Source organism: Elephas maximus, chromosome 3 (assembly GCF_024166365.1).
Source record: "Elephas maximus indicus isolate mEleMax1 chromosome 3, mEleMax1 primary haplotype, whole genome shotgun sequence".
Classification (NCBI taxonomy): domain Eukaryota; kingdom Metazoa; phylum Chordata; class Mammalia; order Proboscidea; family Elephantidae; genus Elephas; species Elephas maximus.
In genome coordinates this window covers 198504729-198525838 of record NC_064821.1, presented here as the reverse complement: position 1 = coordinate 198525838, position 21110 = coordinate 198504729, and the positions used below count along the sequence as shown (strand labels likewise).

The 21110-nt window shown below is 47.4% G+C and overlaps 1 protein-coding gene across 7 annotated transcripts in view; it reads left to right on the top strand.

Annotated features, from left to right (window-relative positions):
- The window catches only part of CFAP45 (cilia and flagella associated protein 45), a 60351-nt gene that overhangs the window by 18084 nt on the left and 21157 nt on the right, over positions 1 to 21110 (top strand). For 2 of the 7 annotated variants that reach the window (XM_049880934.1, XM_049880932.1), the window contains exons 2-6: positions 13409 to 13534; positions 15852 to 15994; positions 18281 to 18425; positions 18753 to 18923; positions 20326 to 20504. In XM_049880934.1, coding sequence (XP_049736891.1) covers positions 15918 to 15994; positions 18281 to 18425; positions 18753 to 18923; positions 20326 to 20504 — 572 coding nt within the window. In that variant the 5' untranslated portion in view covers positions 13409 to 13534; positions 15852 to 15917. The other 5 variants (XM_049880931.1, XM_049880933.1, XM_049880930.1 and 2 more) reach the window with 5 other exon arrangements.

The window sequence follows — 21110 nt, the reverse complement described above, 5'->3', positions numbered from 1 at the left end:
GATTCCAGTACACTAATAAGGATAACTATGAAAAGGAAATCAGGAAAACAATACCATTTATAATAACCCCTAAAAACAAACAAACAAAAAAACCTTAGGAATAAATCTAACCGGGGATGTAAAAGACCTGTACAAAGAAAACTACAAAACACTACTGCAAGAAACCAAAAGAGACCTACATAAATGGAAAAACGTACAATACTCATGGTTAGGTAGACTTAACATTATGAAAGTGTCAATTCTACCCAAAGCAATCTACAAATACAATGCAATCCCTATCCAAATACCAACAGCACTCTTTAAAGAGGATGGCAAAATAAATCATTAACTTTATATGGAAAGGAAAGAGGCCCAAGATAAGTAAAGCACTATTGAAGAGGAAGAATAAAGTAGGAGGACTTGCACTACCTGACCTCAGAACCTACTATACAGCTTGTTGTTGTTGTTAGGTGCCGTCAAGTCGATTCCAACTCATAGCGACCCTATAGACTGCAGAACGAAACACTGCCTGGTCCCGCGCCATCCTTATAGTCGTTGTTATGCTTGACAAGCCCATTGTTGCAGCCACTGTGTTAATCCATCTCGTTGAGGATCTTCCTCTTTTCCGCTGACCCTGTATTTTACCAAGCATGATGTCCTTCTCTAGGGACTGATCCCTCCTGACGACATGTCCAAAGTTTGTAAGACGCAGTCTTGCCATCCCTGCTTCTAAGGAACATTCTGGTTGTACTTCTTCCCAGATAACTATACAGCTACGGTAGTCAAAACAACTTGGTACTGGTACAACAGACACATAGACCAATGGGACAGAATTGAGAGCCCAGATGTAAATCCATCCACCTACAGTCACCCAATATTTGACAAAGGCCCAAAGTCCACAAATGGGGAAAAGACAGTCTTTTAAACAAATCTTCCACCATGTATGTACCATAGTTTATCCATTCATCTGTTGGTGGGCACCTGGGTTGTCCCCATCTTTCTGCTATTGTAACAAATGCTGCAATGAACCTGAGTGTGCATACGTGTCTATTTGTGTGACGGCTCTTATTTCTCTAGGAGTGAGATTGCTGGATAGTATGGTAATTTCTATTTCTGGCTGTAAGGGGCAGGGGGAGAGCTTGCACTCGGGAAGAGGAAAAGGCAGGGGGTGTTGACATTCCTCAGTAAGACAATTCCTACAAAGGATGAGACGGGGGTGGAGACATTCCTCAATAAGATGGTCCCTATAGAACGCAACTATAAAAAATAGAACGCAACAGAGAACCCCTGAGGGAGGAGAGCAGTGGGATGCAGACCCCAAATTCTCGTAAGACCAGACTTAATGGTCTGACTGAGACTGGTAGGACCCCCGTGGTCATGGCCCCCAGACCTTCTGTTGGCCCAGGACAGGAACCATTCCCGAAGCCAACTCTTCAGACATGGATTGGACTGGACAATGGGTTGGAGAGGGATGCTGGTGAGGAGTGAGCTTCTTGGATCAGGTGGACACTTGAGAGTATGTTGGCATCTCCTGCCTGGAGGGGAGATGAGAGGGTGGAGGGGGTTAGAAGCTGGCGAAATGGACATGAAAAGAGAGAGTGGAGGGAGAGAACGGGCTGTCTCATTAGGGGGAGAATAATTGGGAGTGTGTAGAAAGGTGTATACGGGTTTTTGTGTGAGAGACTGACTTGATTTGTAAACTTTCACTTAAAGCACAATAAAAATTATTAAAAAAAAAAAAAAAAGCCAGACCTGCTGACAGAGACTGGAGAAACCCTGAGAGTATGGCCTCCGGACACCCTTATAGCTCAGTAATGAAGTCACCCCTGAGGTTCCCACCTCAGCCAAACATTGGACAGGCCCATAAAACAAAACTAGACTAAAGGGACACACCAGCCCAGGAGCAAGGAGTAGAAGGCAGGAGGGAACAGGAAAGCTTGGTAAGAGGGAACCCAAGTTTGAGAGGGGAGAGTGTTGACATGTCGTAGGGTTGTTAACCAATGTCATAAAACAATATGTACTAGCCATTTCATGAGAAACTAGTTTTGTTCTGTAAACCTTCATCTAAAGTGCAATAAAAAAAAGATATATATATATATAAAAGATGGTTCCTATATAGTTAAACCGCCAGGCGCTCCTTGGAAACTCTATGGGCTAGTTCTACTCTGTCCTATAGGGTCGCTATGAGTCGGAATCAACTCGATGGCACTGGGTTTTTATATAGTTAAACTTTAAGCCAAGGAAATGATCTTTACAGGGGTCTTTGATTTGATAAAGTCCTTAACTTGATAAAGTCCCTAACTTGATAAGATCCCTAATTTGGTAATTAAACCTTAAGCCAAGGAAATAGTCTCCATAGGGGGTCCTGTCCTGGCTTTTAAATGCTAACAGAGACAGATAAGAGACAAAAAGGGTATAAAACCCTAAAAAAAATGACTATGGGGCACTCAGATTCTTTCTCTACCTGAGTAGCCCGCTTGACGCTTCCTAGTCAAGTGTACTTTTACTACCAACCCTCTGCTTGCTGATAAACCTCTGCTCGCTTGGCACTATTTGTCTCAGTGTTTGAATTCTTTCCTACATGAAGACAAGAACCAAGGCCATTCTCCGGTAACATGGCTTTTTGAGGGAGTGTCATATCGTTTTCCAAAATGACGCTACTCACCAAAGTAGAGGGCACAACATTTTCTGTATAAACTATGTCATGCCAGTTGAGCTAGATGTTCCCTGAGGCCATGGTCCTCACAGCCCTCAGCCCAGTAATTCAGTACCTGGGAGTTTGGACATGTCTATGGAGCTTCCATGACCTTGCCTTGTACAACTCGTGCTGGCTTCCCCAGTACTCTGTACCGTCTTACCCTTCACCAGAGTTACCACTTATCTATTGTCTATTTAGTATTTTTTCCATCCCCACCCCTCCCCTCCCTCGTAACCATTAAAGATTGTTCCTTTTTGTGTATAAACCTTTCCATAAGTTTTTATAGTAGTGGTCTCATACAATATTTGTCCTTTTGTGATGGACTTATCTCACTCAGCATAAGGCCATCCAGATTCATCCACACCGTGAGATGCTTCACAGATTCATCTTTGTTCGAGTTGCTGTTGCCACTTTCATCCCATATAGATACCCAAACCCAGTGCCATTGAGTTGATTCCGACTCATAGCGACCCTAGTCCCATACAGATTTTAAAAAAAAGATAGTTCTTAAAAAAAGCATAATGCTCAAGGCAGATTTTTTTTTTTTTTAACCGGTTAACCTAGACTATTGTTTGGTTTTAAGAAGACTTCGGGGGATATTTTTAGGTTAAGGTTTAACATAGGGTTTTTAGTTGCTGCTTTTTCAGAAGTAGATTGCCAGGCCTTTCTTACCAGGTGCCGCTGGATAGACTCAAACCTCTACCCTTTTAGTTAGCAGCCAACTCTGTTAACTATTTGCATCACCCAAGGACTCCAAACATACGTTGTTTTTGCTGTTGTTGTGTGCCAGACAGAGTAGAATTGCCCTCTAGGGTTTCCTAGGCTGAGATCTTTACAGGAGCAGATTGCCAGGTCTTCTTCTCCCATGGAGCTTTCTGTTAGCAGCTGAGTGCTTAACCATTACGCTACTAGGGCCCTGAAACATGTTTTACTAGACCCAAAATAAGTGTATCTCTGACACAGCTTACTTTTGCAAACTTACAAAAATTCGTAACCAAGTAGACACATTTCTAAGTGCCCTGCTTGGGCCTTGAAAGGGCCTCATGCTCATGGAAGCCCTGAAGCGTCAGCATTGTTAGCTTTGAGGTAAATTCAGACAGAGCTCTGGGAGGCGATTCTCTTACACTGCACTGTCATCCCCCTCTTCGTCCCCTTCTTTCCTTCCTCAGCTTTACACCTTTCCTTCAGAAAGGTTGTCTGTGTTGACAGCGCAGACTTGGAGTTTGGCCAGTTACCTCCCTGGTAATTGGTTATTTGATAATAACCACCCCATAGAGAATGGGGCTTCGCGGATTAGTTTGGCAAGCATCAGATCCACGGTGGGTTGGTGACGTCTTTCCTTCTCTCTGGGCTGCAGGGAAGAAGGGGTTATGATGCTGGGGCTGGAAAAGGAAGAGTGCCAGCGTCAGCAAATCCCCTTTCTTCGCTCCCAAGCTGCCCAAGGACTGAGCTCTCTCTCTCTTCTGGTCTGTCCCTGTATAGTAGCAACTTTCCTCTCCCCTCCTTTTTATCCCACCTCCAACACTTTGTGTGTGGGGCTTGGGGCTGGTGGAGGGCACAACTCTTGCCCTTTTGAGGATCCTGAAGGAGATAAAGGTTGGGAAATCTAGGAAGGAATGTGAAGGCTGAGAAACAGTTTTAATTCTCCTGGAATCCAGATTTACGGGGTCCATGGAGTTGGGATAATCCACCCAGGCCACTGCTCTTAGATGTCCTTTTGAACCTTGAGTCTTGAAGAATCTGGTTTCTAAAAGTCAGACAACCGTCTAGATAACCCAGTAAAGACCTTCTGCTTTGGATATTATGTTCTTTTGAAGAGTTGTCTATGTGTAGTCTGTCCTGAGAAACGGTCTCCAAAGATCAGACTAGGCAGTGATGTCACTGAAGGGGGTGCAGGGGTTGTGGATTGCACCCCCTTACACTGCCAGAAGGAATGACACCAAAATGATCCCAAGGTCCGCAGTGACAGTGGTTGGTCAGCACCATTGGGGGAGGGGCTGAGTGGCATCACTAGAGTTGATGTCACCTGTCACCCAGGGTGGGGGGGATGGGCTGCTATGCCTACCATTTGGGCAGAGAAAAGGGTCTCCACCTTGGCCAATGGGAGAGGGGAGAAGCTGTAGGGAGATGTGGGGGCAGGGCCTGGAGGGGCAGGGTGAGGCCCACAGTTTGGTCCACCAGGGTGGATTCTCTGCCAGTCTGTGTGGGGAGTGACACCCTGAGTTACCAACCTAGGTGACACCAACCCTAGTGACGTCACTGAAACTAGAGGGATGTTTTAGGGTAAATCAGTAATTATTTTGATTGTTTTTTAAGACAATGCTGTAAGAAATCCTTCCTGACCACAAATTGTTCTATTAGTTTTGTTCTGGCCCTTCTTCCATGGCAGTGTCTATAAGATAGGGTATAAGAATTTTGGAGATTCTCATCTTGGGAATGTTTTTGACTCCCTAGTCGAACTGTTACCCTGATTTGCAAATCACATATTAAATAAGCTTCAGTCAATTTCTATTATTAGCTTAATATGATTTTTGTTTTAACAGTACTTATAAAAACTCTAGGAGGTGACCCTGTCCCTTTTCCTCTATTCTCCCACAAAGGTGTAGAAAGGGTGGACCAAAGGGGGGCACTTGTCTGGGGTGCAAGTCCAAGGGGGTGCCAGATAACATTCCCAGGAGCCACAAATATGAAAGGTGCCTGACTGAGGTAGCCAGACAATAGACGGGAAGGCATTTCTGCTGACTCATCGCCCCTGTCAACTTGAAATTGAGGGGGGGGGTGTAGGGGCGGGGGAGGGGGCGGGAAAGCGGGGGGGGGGGCCGGGGGGAAGGTGCAATTTAGAGATTGTCCCTTAGGGCAGACACATAACTAAGGTATGGCTGGTAACAAAGGTGCGGCAGGTAGGGCACTGCTTGAGGAGGGGCACTGACAGCAATTTCCATCTGCATCGCAGTTTCCATGCCAGCTGTGAGATCATTTAGCAATTTAAAGCCAGTTGCCATAGGCGCTATTTTCTGCAGATAGGCCCCTGCCCCTGGGCGCCCCTGCCCCTGGGCGCCCCTGCTTAGCAGCAGCGCTTCCCTGGCCCTAGCTCTGCAGCCAATCTTCTGTCAGCTGGAAGTATGTCACAGGACGTAGGGAAGGGCTTTGAAGAACAAAAGTTGGACCAAGCTTCAGAAAGGCTGTGAGGTGAGGGCTGGAGAGAGGTTTGGGAGTGGGTAAGTGGCTCACAGAATAGAAGGGCCCCCATGTCTTTTTGACCAAAAAGTCCTGATAATAAGCACTGGAGGAAGAAAGATGTTCTTTGTAGGGCGGGAAGGCTTTGTGGGGTTGGAGCAGGCAGCCTGTGGGGGTCAGTTCAGTTTTTTCCCTGCAGACTGGGAGGCATAAGGGGCCAAACCAAATTGGGAAAATCATAAAACTCCGAACAAGTCTTTCAGAACACTGCATACAAATAAGCTGGGAGCCTGGTTAAAAGACAGTTCCCTGAAAGGCAGCTCCATAGATTTTGATGCGGATGGTCTAATGTAGGGCCTACATTTTGATTTTTAAATTCTGAGCTGGAGGTCACAGGCCCAAATTTCAAGGAGACTACATACATAGCTTTATGGCTGGAAGTTCTTTCCTTTGTCTAACCAGACTCCTGTTGTGAAACTCGTTTCGTCTGGGCCTGTCGAGTTTTCCGAAGGTGAAACATTCATCAGGATTTGGCTTGGCACCTGATGAGGCAACGGTAACCATGGCAACCTAGGTGGGGTGTCGGGGCGGGGGGGAAAGCGTGACCTGGCAGTAAGATCCCTTGGGCCCATCCTAGTTCTTGACCCAAAAATCTCAGCCAAGGTGGAGAGCTGGGCGCGCCGGGGCGGATCAGTAGATCAGAGCCTCGGTTCCCGCCAGGGCGCGGGCGGGAATGGTCAACGGGAGGGGTGCAGGTCCCCAAAGCAACCAGCGTTCAGCAACCGCCCACTGAAGAGGGGTGGGGCGGAGCTTGGCCCGCGGGCGCGGGCTCTTGGTTGCTATGGTAACGCGTCAACACTCAGCGCCCCGGTGGCGGCTGCGGTGTGGCGACGGAGTCTAGGCGTGTGGCCGAGATGGTGAGGCACCGGGAAGTGGGAGAGAACCTCGAATGGGACCCCATATATGTTCTGAATTGGGTCGGGGTTCCCAGGAAGGAAAATCCGAAGGTGGAGGAGGGCCGAAGTAGAGCCGGGAGGCGGAGCGGTCAGGAGGCCCAGGAGTGGAGAGGACTTCCCTGGAAAAAACTAGGGAATTCATGAGTCGGGTCCAAGAGGAATTAGAGGTGAAGTCGATTGGGATTGTCATTGTGGAGTGGTGCTGAGCCCGGGAGTTGGGGAGAAAGACATGGCTCGGCCAGTCCCTTCCCCATCATGCTGGGGCCAACCGCTGAGCTGGGGATTGTGGGATGTGGTGTGGAAAAACACCAGTGAGGAGGCCAGATGACAGGATATCGTACCCATTTGTCACTAACCAGCAGTGTGACCACGGGGAAGTCATATCATGTCCCTGAGCCTCAGTTTTCTCTTCTGTTAGCTGGGCCTTGGGTTCTTCAGTAGGCTTACAATGAAATTTGCAAATGAGAAAGGTACTAGGTTTGCCAGGCCAGGGAGACTATCTGGAAATTGGGATTGGGATTCTCTGCGATAAGGGTCTTTGTGGGGCATGTGGTTGAGAAGGGCAATGGGCCTGGGAGGAACTATGAAGGGGATGCCTGGGCTTGAGGTGGATAGGGCAGAGGGGAGGTGTTGGAGTCTTGGGCTGCTGGAAATAACTGTAGAATTTCTGGGGGACACCAGCTGGGAAAGGTGGCCACTTGTGTGTCACTTGTGGGCACACTGCAGAAGTTACACTGCTTTTCTGGGCCTCAATGGTTCAAATTCAGAGTTCCCAAGTAGGGATTTCCAAAAAGCACTGTTAATTATGAAATAAATAAGTCCCTAACAAAAAGCAAAGGAGCCCTGATGGCCTAGTGGTTAAAGCACTCAGATGCTAACCAAAAGGTGAGTGGTTCGAACCCACCAGCGGCTCTGCAGGTGAAAGATGAGGCAGTGTGCTTCTGTGAAGATTACAATGTTGGAAACCTAATGGGGTAGTTCTCTGTCCTAGGGGGTCGCTATGAGTTGGAATCAACTGGAGGCAACAGGTTTTAACAAAAAGCAGTTCCCAGCCTTTGAGGACTCCCTGCAGTGTTGCAGTGGGGGTTGCCTTTCACTTCTGTGTTTTGCTTCACTGTCCCCACCTCCCCTCAGAGCTTTACAAATGCAACGATGTATTTTTTATGTATGTAGGAGACACCCCAGCATCATGCCTGGCACCTAAGGGCATAAAAACCCAAACCAAACCTATTGCTGTGGAGTTGATTTTGACTCATAGCGACCGACGCTATAGGACAGAGTAGAGCTCTCCCACACGGTTTCCAAGAAGCAGCTGGTGGATTCCAGCTGCTGATTTTTTGGTTAGCAGCCGTTGCTCTTAACCACTGCACCACCAGGGCTCCACCTAAGGGCATACAGTGAGTGTTAGTTCCCTTTTCCTCATGTTTTTAAATTTTCGTATTCACTTGTCGTCGTTCCAAAAAAAACCCGTTGCTGTCGAGTCAATTCCGACTCATAGCAACCCTATAGGACAGAACAGAACTGCCCCACAGAGTTTCCAAGGAGCACCTGGTAGATTTGAACTGCTGACCTTTTGGTTAGCAGCTGTAACACTTAACCACTACGCCACCAGGGTTTCCATTTGTTGTCTTTAGTTGCCTTCAAATTGATTCTGACACATGGCAACCCCAAGTGTGCAGAGTGAAACTTTTCCGTAGGGTTTTCAAGGCTGTGACATTTTGGAAGCAGATCACCAGGCCTTACTTCCAAGGTGCCTCTGGGTGGGTTTGAACCAACAACCTGTTGGTTAGTAGTGTAGCACTTAACCGTTTGCGCTACCCAGGGAGTTCCTACATAGCCCCAAGCCCTCCTTCATCAGTGAGTTCCCCTGGGTTAGACTTGTGGGCTGTAGAGCACCCAGATCAGGGAGTTCCCACCCAGGGGCCACTCAGGGCAGAGGTTTGGCTGGCTCACCAAGGCCGTCTGAAATCCCTTGGGCAGGAATGTGCACGTGGGTACCTTTGAGAAGCAACAGGTCAAATTAGTGATCTGTGCATTTCTGGAAAGAGATCCTGGTGGCGTCCTCATGGCTGCTAACCGAAAGGTCCCCAGTTTGAAACCATCAGCTGCTCCACAGGAGAAAAATGTGGCAGTCTGCTTTTGTAAAGATTACAGCCTTGGAAAGTCTATGGGGCAGTTCTACCCTGTGCTATAGGGTCACTATGAATCAGACTCAACAGTAACAGGTTTTGGCTCTTCTGTCAGGTCCGGTGTGTGTGTGTGTGTTGCTACTCACTACCTTTTGACAGTGTTTGGAGGAGCAGGTAGAGGTGGTGGTGGGAGGGAGGCTCATGATTAGGCAGAACTCTTACCAAAACAATGAATGACAACATCCTTCAGAAAGAGGGATGCGGGCCTCAGTACTGAATAGAATGTTGTCTTCAGATGGCATCCCCCAGTGGGCCAACCTAGTCCCAGGAGAGGAAAGAGTTAACTCAGAGTGAAAAGGAAGCAGGTGCCTGGTGCATAGGAATCCCCATCTTCTTAGTAACCAAGTGTCATGAATTGAATTGTGTCCCCCAAAAATGTGTATCAATTTGGCTAAGCCATGATTCCCAATATTGTGTGATTGTCCACCATTTTGTCATCTAATGTGATTTTCCTGTGTGTTGTAAATATGATGTTAATGAGATGGATTAGTGGCAGTTATGTTGATGAGATCTACAAGATTATATTTTGTCTTAAGCCAATCTCTTCGGAGATTTAAAAGAGAGAAGTGAGCAGAGAGACAAGGGGACCTCATACCAACAAGAAAGCTGCACCATGAGGAGAGTGTGTCCTGTGTCCTTTGGACCCAGGTCCCTGTGCCTGAGAAGCTCCTAGATCAGGGGAAGATTGATGACAAGGACCTTCCAACAGAACAAAAAGAGAGAGAAAGACCTCCCCTGGAGCTAATGCCCTGAATTTGGACTTCTAGCCTCCTAGACTGTGAGAGAATAAAATTCTGTTTGTTGAAGCCATCCTCTTGTGGCATCTCTGTTATAGCAGCACTAGATAACCAAGACACCAAGGCCCACAGAGAGGAAAATAGAATCAGGCCAAGAGTTTGAAGCCTGAATTTGCCAGCTTGCAGTGACTTGTATGAGAAAAAGGAACTAGGTCCTAGGGCAGAGAGGACATCTAGGAAAGGACATGTCTTTGTCTTTTCTTTGTCTTTGTTCAGCTGACAGGTGTTTCAGTTACGTCAAGGAAACTCCACACTGATCTATTCCAGCCCCATTCCAGCTTTGTCTTGCTGGATTTGAGCTAAACATCCTGAATCCCTGGCTATACGATGCTGTGGTCTTTTAAAAGCTGACTTCTGCTTCCAGAGCCGAGGCGCCAGGCCCTCTGTTTTATTTTGTTTTTAAATAAAAATAGTTATATTATTTTTTTCTGGTCATAAAAATAGTAACTTATTGCAGAAAATTATTCAGTACAAGAAACATTTTAAGACGGTAAAATTCATCTGGAATTACTGCTAAACATTTCCGTGAACATTCTTTCAGTAATGCATTCTGGGTACATACCCTCCCTGTGAACGTTTTTACATACTTACATGTTTCTCATAATCTGCTTTCTTTAAAGTTTAATATGGAGACTGTCCACTATTAATGACTATAAGGCTAAGTCATCATCCACTTGACCAGCTAATCTTTCTGCATCAGAGTCTCACAGAGCCCTTAGCTGTAGCTGAACTCTCATGCCCCTGGGTTGGGATGGTTTATGAAGAGAGATGGAGTCAGCTGGGTCACCAAGATCATATTGAAGAGGGCCTGGCATCTTTATCTGTCTTCAGTCCCCATCTTCCCCAATCTACTTTGCCACCTAAGCTATAAAAGCCAGTTTTTGTTAGTCCCTCTTCCTGCCCTTCAAGAGGTGTCATCCCCCAAAAAGGACTAGGCACACTTCTCTCTAGACACTGCTCAACTTCTTGGGAATATTTTTTGGTCGTGCAAGGAATAAAATCAGCCCTTCATCACCTGAAAGAACCTCTTGGCTACTGTCTCTGGTCCAGAGGGATCTAACTTTCTATTTCTGCTTGGTTCTTTTTTTTTTTTTTTTCCTAGTAGTTGTACACAGTGACCACCCGATTCCTTCTTGTTAATCTTGGCAAAATTGGTCATTCTAACCCTGATGTAAGCTGTGGCTTCAGAGTCAGCATTTTCCAAGTAAGGTTTCTTAGCCACTCAACCTTGGACATAGTGTTTCCCTCTGCCCGGCCCAGTGACCACTTTTCTGTGGTCATCGACTTCCCTTCCTCTGTTCCGACTTCTAGGCTCAAGCAGTCAGATATCTCTTGTTGTGACTTCCTCTTGTCCTTGATACCAGGGTCTCAGGGAGGAGGAGATGCAGCCCCAGTCCTGGAGGAAACTGAAGCCTGGTGGACACGGAACCCAAGAGAAAGCCATAGGTGCCCTGGAAAAGCAACAGGAAAACAGTGCAAAACAATAATAATACTTTCCATCAGTACTTCAAAGCCTTTTCTCATATGTTATTTTCCACTGTGCAGACCATATCCGTGATATGGACAATGCGGAGTGCCCTGTGCAGCCAGGCAAGCCTTTGAGAGACCAGCTTCCTTGGTTTTATTCATTCATTCCTTATAAAACACATATTGAGCCCCTCTATGCCGGGCACTGTGCCTTTTTCCTTAATTATTCACGGAACTCATACTGCCTCTCATGATCCAGTGCCTTCCGTCTTTTCAGTTATTCGTAATGTCTGAATCCCACCATCTGCAGCTTCTATTCTTTTCCTCTTTATTTTCAGTGTGAAGGGGAGCAGTTGCTCACCGCCTACCATGCAATAACCCTGTTATCAGGCAGCCTCAGGGCTGCTTCTATTTACCTCCTAATAAATCCAAGCTTTTTTGCCCTGCTGCATTGGGGCTGACTGAGGATGTAAAGGGAGGTGCGCTCTGTAAGCCACCTCTGCAGCTGTGCCAGGCAGGGAGGGAAACAGCATACGCGGCAGTGCTGGTGACATGCAACAGAGCCAGCTGGAGAATAATTGCCCAAGTTAGTGTGGAAACCTGACACAGGTGGGACAGGTGCTGGGGGTGTCTGGTTGGGGTAATGACAGGTCACTGAGAGATGTTTCAAAACATCGCCCAGTGTTTAGTGACCAGGAGCACATGATTCATTTCCCTCTTCCTTTGGTGGCTGCTGATTCTTAAATTTAGGAAGGCCCAATGGGTTTAATTCATTGCCCCAGGACTCCCCAGATTAGAGAGCTGCGGGAGGCACAGGCTCCTCCAAAGTGAGATTTGAATCAGCTTTATGTTGAGCCTGGTGTTTCCCAGTAGTCCTTGCAGAAACTACCTCTCGGAGTCAGGCATCTACTCTTGGGGCTGAGCGGAAGCTGGACTGACCTTTGGGAATGGAGACTGAATCAGCCAGAGTTCTTGGTTATAAATCACAGAGACAGACTCCAATTTAAATAGAAAGGAATGTGTTCAGAGGATGTTGGAGAGCTCATAGGCCTTATACCATGGCTGCAAAACTAGGCTAGGAAGATAGACAAGAACAAAGGGAAGCTCTGCAGCTGGAACCAAGGCTAACATCACAACCTAGAGCTGGGCTGACAAGGACCCCTGATGTTGGACCTCTGTCACTGCCAGCTTTGGACGGGGGTGCTGTTGCTAGTACCCTTTTTGGCATTACCCCAGACACTGGATAAAGTTGACACTGCCAGAAAGGTTTTTTTTGTTCCTGCTTTTTTCTTCTCAAGTTCCCTAGTCATTGTCAAGGTTGGGTGATCTAATCGGCTAAGCCTAGGTCCCTTGCCCAGCCTGGGAAAGCAAAGACCTGGTATTTTCAGCTTCTATAGTCCCACAACTCATTAGATGGGGAATTCCCCAAACATAGGAAGATACTGGATGGCTAAGAAGATGACTAATATGTACTACAGGGGTCATGGGAGTGAAAGAGCCATAGTGTGGACATGATGAACTGGTTTGCCTGATTGTAGCTGGTAATCGTTCAGCATCCGTCCACTGAAGCTTCTTAGGCACCAACCATGTGCCAATCAGTGGGCATGGTGCTTGTCCATCCCGTAGATCCTCTATCCCCACCATAACCTTGTCAGATTATGGAAACAGAAAGGGGGTCGAATGGGAGTGCTATGTGAAGGGGATTTGGAGCTCAGGTGGAGAAATTTGGAGGTGAAGAGGACACTATATATATTTCTGGGTAGACACATCCAAATTGCCTCACAAGAGGTTATCTTTGTGGAAAACTGGGGCTCCTCTCCTCCTGCCATCCCCCTATCATTCTTCCTTCCTTCCTACCACGTGACCGACTTGGCCTCCCTCAGCTTCAGCAACTACAGATGTGCTCCTTCTCACAGAGCTAGTGAGTCTTGCTCCCACCCAAAGACCCCTCTGCATCTGTGAGGTCGTCGTTCACCTGTTGCTTTTTGCCCACTACAGTTCAAGGTTTACCCAGGTGCTTTCCCTAGGTGGTTTTTGACACCCCACCCAGTTTCCCCCAGCATGAGCTGGAGAAGTGTTTACTATGCCCAGGGGTCAGATGTCACTCAGTATTGATGGCCCAAAACTTTCTGCCTCTTCCTCCAGCCGTCGAGCACAACTGGCATCCTGAGCTCTGCTTCTACCACTTCCAACAGGTCAAGAAATAAAACTCGCTATCGAACGAAAGCTGTGAGCTCTGAGGTGGATGAGAGCCTCTTTGGAGTTATCAAGGTAACCCTTACCAAGCCCCATCCAGGTGCTCAGGACAAAGCTAGCCCGGGGCAAGTCATCCCTTTCTCAGAGGTAGATCTAGTGGGATTTATGTAAACGGGTACCTAGTTTCCTACACCCCTGAAATCCTCATATCTGCACAGCATTTAAAATCTGTTGTAATGTCAAAAGAGAGGCTCAGCTGCAGGGAGCTCAATAGTGCTGAGTAAGAGCACCATAATAAAAACATTTGCGGGTCCCTAGGCCAATCAAGGAGCCCTGGTGGCGTAGTGGTTATAACAGCTCGGCTGCTAACCAAAAGTTCAACAGTTTGAATCTACCAGGCGCTCCTTGGAAAGCCTATGGGGGAAGTTCTACTCTGTCCTATAAGGTTGCTATGAATTGGAATGGACTTGACGGCAACGGGTTTGGTTTGGTTTTTGGGCTGATCTTGTAGACATTGAGCAACATATTTCCCCCTCCATCCAACAATAGCTCCAGGGTGAAACACAAAATCAGCCTGCTTTCTCAGATGCTTAACAAAACAACCACTTAGCTTTGGGGAAATTTATTTGCAAGTGTCATCCAAATTAAGGGGTTGGCAACTCCTTTAGCTTAGAAAAGGAGAGCGAGAGAGTTCCTTTTTTTAGTACATGTAAAATCTGTAGGTATGAAGGAAGAGAGGAAGGGGAGAAAGAGAATGAAACAGTGAGAGATTAAGAGAGAGAGAAAAGAGAAGGAGAAAACAAAGAGAAGCCAGCGGAGACAGAAACCCCCGCTCTGACAGCGGGGTGGGTTAGGGAGGGAAGAGTTGGTGTCTATCCCTGTTCCATCCTCACTATGAAAAGGACTCTCCAGAGGTCTCGAGATGGGCATCTTTCTCCATTTAGAAGGCTCCCTCTCCGCAGCAGTTTTCTTAATTGATAAAGGAAGGAATTCAAGGAGTGCAGTGTCCTCATAGGCATTCTTTGTTTTGGGTCCAAGAAAGTTTCTAATCAAAGCAAAGATAGCTTTGGAAGTGGCCAAGGTCTTCACAAGTAGTCCTGCTGGCTAGAAAAAGGGGGCAGGCAGCAAAATGCCAGTCCCTGGTCCCGTTTCTTTGACCTTACTGCTGGGTGACAGTTGAGGAAGACTCTCAACTGGCAGTAGGGGGCAGAAGTGCCCTGTGGCATGACGACGTTATGCCTGTCTGGACACACAGACCAGGCGCCAGGTGGCAGCAACACTCATGGGATCTGGCTATGCAAAGTGAGGTTCTGAGGACAGGACGGAATCACCACTGAGGCTGTCCCCTTGCCTCCAGTCAGGAGTGTAGTTACGGTATCAATGACAAACAAAATTCCCGTCTGTGTTTAACATTTTCCCGAAATAAGTGATTTCATTTTGTTAGCTAACTCCTTCACTTGCCGAAAAAAATTGAAAACTTACATATCCAATCTCTACTCTTCTTGCTGAATTCTAACTCACTGACCGTCTCACCACCCAAAATTTTAAGGACAGGTCTCCACCAGGCCGTTTAGCCATTTAGCTCTTTCGAATTCCCTCGATATGGCTCTTTTGGGGGATCTGACTCATAATGACCCTACAGTACAGAGTAAAACTGCCCCATAGGATTTCCAAGGAGCAGCTGGTAGATTCAAGCTGCTGACCTTTTGGTTAGCAGTCGAGCCCTTATCCACTGTGCTATCAGGGCTCCAATTAATCATTAAGAAGGATTAAAAATTCTTAACATCATAGGTTGGATCAGTCTATAACAAACAGTATTGCTTCAAACCCATAGTGGGGTCTAAGTGAGAGAATTATTTCTTTTTTCGTAAGTCATGGAAGGAGGAGAGCCTAACCAAATCAAAACACCCACTGCTGTCGTGTTGATCCTGACTCATAGCAACGCTATAGAATAGAGTAGAACTGCCCCATAGGGTTTCCAAGGAGCTCCTGGTGGATTCAAACTGTCGACCTTTTGGCTAGCAACTATAGCTCTTAACCACTATGCCACCAGGGTTTCCAAACCTAAAACCTAGAGATCAAAAATGTACTTTTCCTTCCTAATGGTTTTAGACTAGGGATACACCCACACTGGCAACCGTTCCTCTCCCTAGCCCTCCAGGGGTGTTTATCTGCACAAGTTATAGAGAGGCCTTGGGCTCAGAGGAGCTGGTCAGGACAGACTACATCGGCCATGTGCCAGTGGAGAGCACCGTGCTGCTTTCTCAGGGCCCAGGCTACTCTTGGCCATCCCATAGTCTGGAGCGGGTGGAAGTCCCAGGACAGGCTTGAAATTAGGACTGACCAGCAGGAAGTGCAGTGACCAGCTTCTAAGCTGTCCTTGGCCCCATAGCCGTTGTCTCAGGCCCCTGGTGACAGCCCCATTGTACTGCTCCGAGACAAGCGAGCCATTCAGAGGATGCTCACTGCACCAGGGATGGACCACAAGCCGAAGACCATTCAGCTCATCACTCGGGACATGGTCCGGGAGCTCATGTGAGTACTGGGGCAAGGCCCCTGCTCTCCTGTGCTCAGGTGGCACTTATGCTGAGGATCTCTGCAGGGAGATGGGAACTGGCTTGATTTTATTCTCTCAGTCCATTCCCCACTCCTTTCGCAGTTGTTTCCCCTTTTTAGTTCTATGGCTCTTATGCTTACTCCTCCATCCTGGCCTCTCTTGTTTCTTGCTGTCTTGTATCTATTATCGCTACTGCCCTTTATTGCCAGCTTCTTTCTTCTCCCTTTCTTTTGGCTGACTGGTGGGACCTAAGGAGTCTTGGGGTGGTGCAAATGGTTAACGTGCTTGGCTGCTAACTGAAAGGTTGGAGGTTCGAGTCCTCCCAGAGGCACCTTGCAAGAAAGGTCTGGCGATCTACTTCTGAAAATCCAGCCGTTGGAAACGCTATGGAGCATAGCTCTACTCTGATACACATGGGGTCACCATGAGTTGGAATCTGCTCATTGACAACCGATTTGGTTACTGCTGGGACCTAAGGGGCTGAGCGCTCAGTGGGTGACCTCCCTCAATCGTCATTAGTTCACTTGGTAAAAGGAAATGACCCAGTTGTCAGTTCCTTTCTGATGCATTAAGAATCTGAACCAAAGGAAAATGGACCCGATGCCTAATAGCTCCCTGGCTTCTTCCCAGACTCTGAGGCCAGAAGAGGAAATTCACAAGGGTTCCTGGGGTTCCTTTGGGATTAGCTCAGCACTGCTTCCTGACTGGAGCTGCCTGTTGCTTTGGCCCCTCCTGTGGGGTGTAGGCTTAGCTCAGAAATGTGAAATGAACCAGCCCTGTCCTCTCAGTGGTTTAGCTCTTGCACTAATGCTTAATTCCCTGTAACTGCTCTCCCTCCTCTAGCTCCACCCACTTAAAAAAAAATCCATACTCATTGCCATCCAGTCGATCATATAGTGATCCTATAGGACAGAGTAGAACTGGCCCATAGGGTTTCCAAGGAGTGGCTGGTGGATTCCAACTGCCGACCTTTTGGTTAGCAGCTGTGCTCTTAACCACTTGTGGCACAATTCCCAGAAAATGGTGCCCATGTCATGAGCCAGGGAGGCACAGGTGGGAACTGGGCTTGACTGTAGTTCCTGATTGAACAGTCTGGTCCCTGGCATGATGCAGCCAGATATGGTCAGCAGCCACCCCTGGGGTCTGAGAAAAGGTTTCTTCTTGAAGTGGTCTAGTCCTGAACAGGTCAGAGGTGAAGGGGCTGGTCATTTTTCAGGGGCTGCTGAAAGCAGCATGAGCTTCCGTCTCCAATTCAGATCCTTCTTGGTCACTCCAGATCCAAGGCTGTTTTGTGCCATGCCACTCAATGAGCTACAAGATCTTGACTAATCCCCAAGTCACTCACTCATTCTGTGTACTTCCTGGAATCGCCCCCCCCGCCTGGTTTTATTTACATGAGATTTTGCTTCCTGTCTCAGAGTGTCTGCGTCTTGTTGCCAGGTGTACCTGTTAAATTGCCTCACCCAGAAGCACCTTTACTTCACCCCCCGCCAGCTTCTCCCTCCCCCATCTTTAACGTAGGTCTTTTGTTTGTAATCATTATAATTAGTTATTGGTTTGTTGAGTGAGTTGGGCAGCTAGAAAGGAGAGGTCTATAGACATGTCTCTGACTGGTGTTGTTCAGAGATTTTAATTAATATTTAGGGTTCAAAGCTTCTCTCTGGGCAGGGATGTTTAGGTTTCTCACTGGCATCCATTTCAGCCTTGTCTGGCATCTCCTTGCCCTTTTTATGTCATCCTCAAGAAATAATGTACTTTTCAGATTCAATTCAGTAGCTTTATTTTGGGTTCTCACTCTGTGTTAAGCAGTGTGCCAGAGACTAGGCTACCAATACAGTTAAGACAGAGCCAGTGCCCTGAAGGAGCTTGTAATGCAGCCAAGGAAACAGATGCTGCATGACTGGCCAATAATACAGGCAGTAGGAACAAAGGGCCATGGGGCTTGGAGGAGGAGGTGATTGGACCTGGGGGGTGGCACATGTGTGTATGGGGGGGTCACAGACTGCTGCACAGAGAAGGTAACATATCAGCTGGTCCTTTAAAGTACTTAGAATGTCTCTTTTTAACCTGGGTTTCTACTTCACCCTCATCTGGGATTCCTTGTCCCTGGTAGAGCCATAGTACGGTTGGCGGTCTTTCCTGACAATGGCTGCGTCCAAGCCGGAGGGCTGCCACTAATGAGGGAGGGGAAGAGAAGCCTGAAGCATGGTGCTAGGATCTTGCCCTCTCTCTCTCTCCCTAACTTTGTTCATTCCTCGTGTCAGTGTTCCCACAGAGGATCCCTCTGGGGAGTCCCTTATCATCAGTCCCGAGGAGTTTGAGCGGATCAAATGGGCATCACACGTCCTGACCAGGGAAGAGCTCGAGGCCAAGGAACAGGCCTTCAAGATGGAGAAGGAAGCCATCATGGTAGCTAACCTCCTTCAGCCCTGATCTCTTTGGACAGCGGGCAGAATGGAAATGGGGAGAGGCCAGAACTGTAGTGAGGGGACCCCGAAACAGAGAGCGAATGTGTATATTGCAGAACGGAGGCTAGAGAGACATATCTGAGATGTGGGAGCAGCTGGGGGGCAAGGTCAGTGGTGGGAATGAAGCCAAACTATGAACCTTCTGGGTTTTGATGGCACGATGGCATGAGGCAGAAGTCCTATTGGGTCACCTGCAGTAGCCAGGCTAGTGCCCAGGGCACAGAGCACAGGGAGGAATCCCTCACCAATTCAGACTGGTGTCCCTTAGGATGCAGTGACAACACGCAAGAAGATCATGAAACAGAAGGAAATGGTGTGTAAAAACAACAAGAAGCTCAGCGACCTGGAGGAGGTGGCCAAGGAGAGGGCCCAGAACCTCCTGCAGAGAGCCAACAAGCTGCGGATGGAGCAGGAGGAGGAGCTCAAGGACATGAGCAAGGTGGGCGCTTACATTTCTTCCCTCCCTCTGAGGTCTCACTGCGACTCGCTGCTCCCCGCTGCTTCTGCCCTTCTCTTACTCTCATACTGGACGGCATTGGCTCCAGCTGGCAAGAGGAGGGCTGAGAGGCCAGGGGCAGGCAGATAAGAAATGCATTTCCATGGGAGTTGCTATGACCGGAGGGAGGGAGGACCGACGTTGTCACTTGCTAGCTGTGTGACCTTGAGCAAGTCACTTGCCCTTCCTGAGCCTCAGTTTCTTTATCTGAAAAACAGGTATGGTAAAACTACTAAACAGAATTATTGGCAGTGTTAAATAAACTAATAGACGGGAGAGCTTTTTGGACCATGGATTGATAACTATGAGGATATTACCTTTTATTTTTATCCTGTTTGTTTAATTCTGGCCACATTTGGTGGTTCAGCCATTGGATTCTTTTTGAAGTGCCCAGAGTGCTTCCTTTAGCTGAGAGCACAAAGACCAAAGGCTCATTTGAATTCTGTTTTTGCAAACCATTTGCATGTGGCTCATTTCCCCACCAACTGAAAAAACGCTAACTCCCCAACTCCTTCACCTGCAATTTCTGTCTCTCAGGTAAATCTTTTCTACCTATTCCTCCTTTTGTTTTCCAAAGCTTTTACTTCTTGGTTCTTACTGATGGGCCCATTGTTTTTCATCGCATCTAGTGTCCTGCTGGGCTCTTCCAGCTTCACAACCTGGTGGCCTGGCCTCTGCAGGAGTATCTTAGTTTCCCTAAGGTGCAGAACAGGGAGTCTTAACTTGAGGTTCATGGTCCCTCTTAGGGGACCTGAAGTTCATAGATCCCTAAGAAGGGACATGAACCTCTGAAGTTCTATGGAAATTCTGTGTGTATATACGTAAGTGAATTTTACTGAGGACCGGGCCCATAGCTTTCATTAGATTCCCAATGGGTGATTGATCCATGACTCCCAAAAGATTAATACCCAGTGCCCCGAAAGAGCTATTCGGGGCCTCTCCTTGCACAGTGTCCAGCACCTCATAGGACAGTTAAACTATATTAAGGGGAAGGGTCAATGCATGCATGCTGTTGATTTCTGGGCTTCTGAGCAGCCATGGGAAACCCTGGTGGTGCAGTGGTTAAGAGCTATGGCTGCTAACCAATAGGTTGGCAGTTCAAATCCACCAGGCGCTCCTTGGAAACCCTATGGGGCAGTTCTCCTCTGTCCTATAGGGTTGCTATGAGTCGGAATCAACTCGATGGCTCTGGGTTGTTGTCTACTGAGCAGCCATGAGCATCTCTAGCAAGCTCGATAGTATTCTGCTCCCATCTCTCCCCCTTCAAACGTCCACACCCCTACACTGCCTCCTTCCCTATTTTTGCCCCCAGATCTAGTGCCACGATTTCATCTCCACCCCACAGATCATCCTCAATGCCAAGTGCCATGCTATCCGGGATGCCCAAATCTTAGAGAAGCGGCTGATCCAAAAAGAATTGGAAACAGAGGAGAAGCGCTTGGATCAGATGATGGAAGTAGAGCGGCAGAAATCCATTCAAAGGCAGGAGGAACTGGACAGGAAGAGGAGAGAGGAAAGAATCCGGTAAAGAGGCAGTTTTGGCATCTCCCGCTCTAACTCATTTCCACGTGTCTGAAAACTAGCAAAACAGGGAAGAGATGAGAAATGATCATAACCAATGTTTAGTATGGAGCCCTGGTAGTGCAGTGGTTAAGAGCTTGGCTGCTAACCAAAAGGTTGGCAGTTCAAATCTATCGGTCGATCCTTGTAAACCCTATGGGGGCAGTTCTATTCTGTTCTGTAGGGTCACTATGAGTCAGAATCGACTTGACAGCAACAGGTAATGTCTATTATTATCTCGAAACCTTTATAAAGTGATTTGTGCAATCACAGAACTTTTTTTTTTTAATTCTTTTTTTTATTTCACTTTTTTATACTTTCTTAAGATCATACGTTAGGTGAAAGTTTACAGAGCAAATTGGTTTCTCATTAAACAATTAATACTAAATTGTTTTGTGACGTTGGTGCCAACCCCACGATGTATCAACACTCTCGCCTTCTCCACCCCAGGTTCCCTGTTTCCATTTGTTCAATTCTCCTGTCTCCTCCTGCCTTCTTATCTTTGCTTTTGGGTTGGTGTGCCCATTTAGTCTTGTATACATGATTGAACTAAGAAGCATGTTCCTTATG